This window comes from Etheostoma spectabile, chromosome 21 (genome assembly GCF_008692095.1).
Source record: "Etheostoma spectabile isolate EspeVRDwgs_2016 chromosome 21, UIUC_Espe_1.0, whole genome shotgun sequence".
Classification (NCBI taxonomy): Eukaryota; Metazoa; Chordata; class Actinopteri; order Perciformes; family Percidae; genus Etheostoma; species Etheostoma spectabile.
The window spans coordinates 23,669,760-23,672,821 of NC_045753.1; the positions used below are offsets into that span (position 1 = coordinate 23,669,760).

General features: G+C 41.3%; 1 protein-coding gene across 6 annotated transcripts in view; it reads right to left on the reverse strand.

Annotated features, from left to right (window-relative positions):
• The window catches only part of arhgap17a (Rho GTPase activating protein 17a), a 33,574-nt gene that overhangs the window by 14,963 nt on the left and 15,549 nt on the right, over positions 1-3,062 (reverse strand). For 4 of the 6 annotated variants that reach the window (XM_032503311.1, XM_032503307.1, XM_032503310.1 and 1 more), the window contains 4 exons: positions 2,444-2,548; positions 2,186-2,218; positions 1,658-1,734; positions 956-1,067 (listed from right to left, as the gene is read on the reverse strand). In XM_032503311.1, the coding sequence (XP_032359202.1) occupies positions 956-1,067; positions 1,658-1,734; positions 2,186-2,218; positions 2,444-2,548 (327 nt within the window). The remainder of the gene's footprint in view (positions 1-955; positions 1,068-1,657; positions 1,735-2,185; positions 2,219-2,443; positions 2,549-3,062) is intronic. The other 2 variants (XM_032503312.1, XM_032503308.1) reach the window with 1 other exon arrangement.

The window sequence follows — 3,062 nt, forward strand, 5'->3', positions numbered from 1 at the left end:
CTTGAACCAGTAACCCTCCGGTTCCCAACCCAACTCCCTATGGACTGAGCTACTACCACCCCCAATATTGGCCTCTCCAAACCAAACAACAGTGGAGCTTGTACAAAAAACAACCCAAAAGGCAAGGTTTATCGATACAAAAAAAGATGTCTCATTATTCAGCAGTTACTTATGTTAGTCTGTTATAACAAAGAGAAGTGTCCTTATGTTTAGCTCATGTTACCAGAATTCCAATCAGTTTTGTCTTGACGTCTCCTTCTCCAACCTCACTAGAACATATTACCACAAACAGGCCAATGTGAGTCCATGTGACTGGGCAGTTAAACCCAAAAGACAGAAATACAAAGATGCTATTAACTAATCTATTCCCCTAGTATTAGACCAAAGAAAGCAAACAGTAGGAGTGTGTGTAAAAACTTTGTTGGATTTCACACTTGCCTTCAGGTTCCTTTGAGTTGGCATTTTAAACTCTGGTTGATTTATGAGGACTATGATTAACCTTTCCTCAGATCTCTGCAGGATAAATCCAGACAGCTTGCTAGACTATCTGTCCAATCTTTCAGTTCTCAACAGTTTTTTGTTGCGTGACTAAAACAACTTTTGAATGTACACGTTCCACCAAAACAAGTTCCTTCCCAAGGCTAATTTGAAGCGGCACCGCAGCTTTTCAAGGGTGCTTAGCACCACCCAAGACAATTGTGATTGGTTTAAAGAAATGCCATATAAACCAGAACATGTTTTCCTCCCATCCCCAAATACAATGTGGAGTAGCCAGACCCTCCTCCAGCATGCTTTGGAGGAGGGTCTGGCAAAGCGAGACTAGAGTGTGTTTGTCTGTGTGTGTGTGTGTGTGTGTGACTGCCCTTAAAAAAATAAGCCAAGAGCTTTAAAATAACTTTAAATATTTAACTTGTGTTTTGTTTCTGTTATGTCCAGCTGGTGTGAGGTTTCTTACCTCAGCTAACTGGCTGAGGGGATCCAGAACATCTTTTTCTATCTGCAGCTCATGTTGCATCAATTCTGATGCCAGGCGATTCTCTGCCTCCCCACACACTTCCATCATCTTGCTGTTAACACACACATCAGCACAAAGAAAGATTAAGAGGTTAAATTAATATTCAATCTTCCTGACTAAACATAACAACTCAGAAGGAAGACAATCTGTTCCCAGTCAATAAATGAAAACAAATCAAGGTTATTGTGATGTAATTATTTCCAGCTGCAAAAGCATAGAGCATAGTGGCCTAGTGACACCTCATCTGCTATCATGAACAGGGTTTTGGGCCAAAGTTTTCCCAGGAACGAAACCCCTTAGACTCTAAAAAGAAAAATTAACAGTCTCCGCTGACAGTTGACATGAATACACATTTACTAGCAGAACAACTGACGTACTTTCCCTTCCTCATTACTTCCAGACAGACACATTGCTGCTGTGACGATTTGGAGGCATTCACTTTCTAGATCCTCAACTACAAACTGATGCTCCTGTTTGTTGTGTTTCTCTCGGTCACAATGACTGATCTATAAGGGAACTACTGAAAGTGTCGTCAACAGTGTCCTCATATTTCACGCTCTCTGGGGTGCATCTGCTCCATTAGCAACAGTTGCCAAGGAGGAGCAATTGGTTATCTGGCCCATCATTCAATTACAAACTCACCCAATCAAGGAGTCTTCTCCCAATTGGTTTCCGCCTTCCACCATTGCCTGGGATAGTGCAGTCAGAGGAAGCCTTTTCTGTGTGGAACAGGGACAGATACAGACAATGATTAGACATATATTGAGACATAAACTACTTCAAAATTTGCAAAGGTGTACTAATTTCTATACAGCAGCTTCAGTATTTGACATTCAAGTCAATGGAATTTCAAGGACTTTCCATTGAGGAGAAACTCATAGTCAGGAAGAGGAAGAGAGCTTTCTGAGCAAAGGAGGAAAATATAGATGGTAAATGGAAAATAAGACGCAAACTAGGGAAGTGGGACATCTATCAAAAGGACACCACCGGAGCTTGTTTTTACTGTCACACGGTTTACATCTGTGCAAAACATTTAGGAGTGTGCAACATCCTGTTCTTTGACCAGAGAATGCCATGCATAGTGAGTAAAGATAACAGATGTCTGAATGGAAAATGGAGCAAGTGGTGTTGAGTGCCAGAGAGGTGGAATTAAGTAATCAGTGTTTTTACCTGACCATTTCCTGTATAGAGGCGTGGTACGGACTGTAGTGCGTTTTTGGGTGATGTGGGGTAAAGAACACAAAGGGAGAAATCATGGACTGTAGGCCTACTGTGGACACCTTGAATGAAAACATCTTAACAATTGTGTGTATAAAAAAAACAAGTTATTACACATATCCCGGAACAGTTAATTGACCTGGTTAGTTTATTAAAAAAGTCAACTGGAGCTTTGACAAAGGTTTTCTTGTAACACTCTTGATGTCTTACATGTCTCTTTTCTGTGTCTGCGCCGATGTGTCCTTGTAGACATGACACCATCCTCTTGTGTGTGTTGTGGGACACCACGCGCACCAACTCCATGCGCCGTTCAATCTGTGCAGAAGACAAGACATGCAACTTCAACAAATATCTACTCTATATACGTGTCATTGCTCATCATAAGTAATTTTGTTGCAGAAATTTTGCTTTTTAAAGATTTAAACAACACAAGCACTTTATTTTGGTAAAGCTAAGTACTACATCCTGCTGGGTTTGTTCAGGTACTGTGCAAAAGAACAAGTGCAGAACATGAAAACACCCATATGGCGAGCAGTCTTTATTCCCACCACCACTGACTGTCTCTATGAACCATCAGAGCAGTGTGCCTGCAGTGGTGATGGTTGATGAGGTCCAGTTCCATGCAGACATTTAGTTTTTAGCTGCCTTGACTGAGTCAGGGGTCAAAGTTCATGCATGACTGATAAGGCTTGTCCCTGCGGAACAACGCTGGAATGTTATCTTTAAAAACAAATGACTCATCGGAAGTGTCTCTAAGGCAACGACCACAGAGCTGTGACAGAGAGTGAGGAGTTCTTTGACTTAAAAAAAAAAAGCCTTTTTGATTACA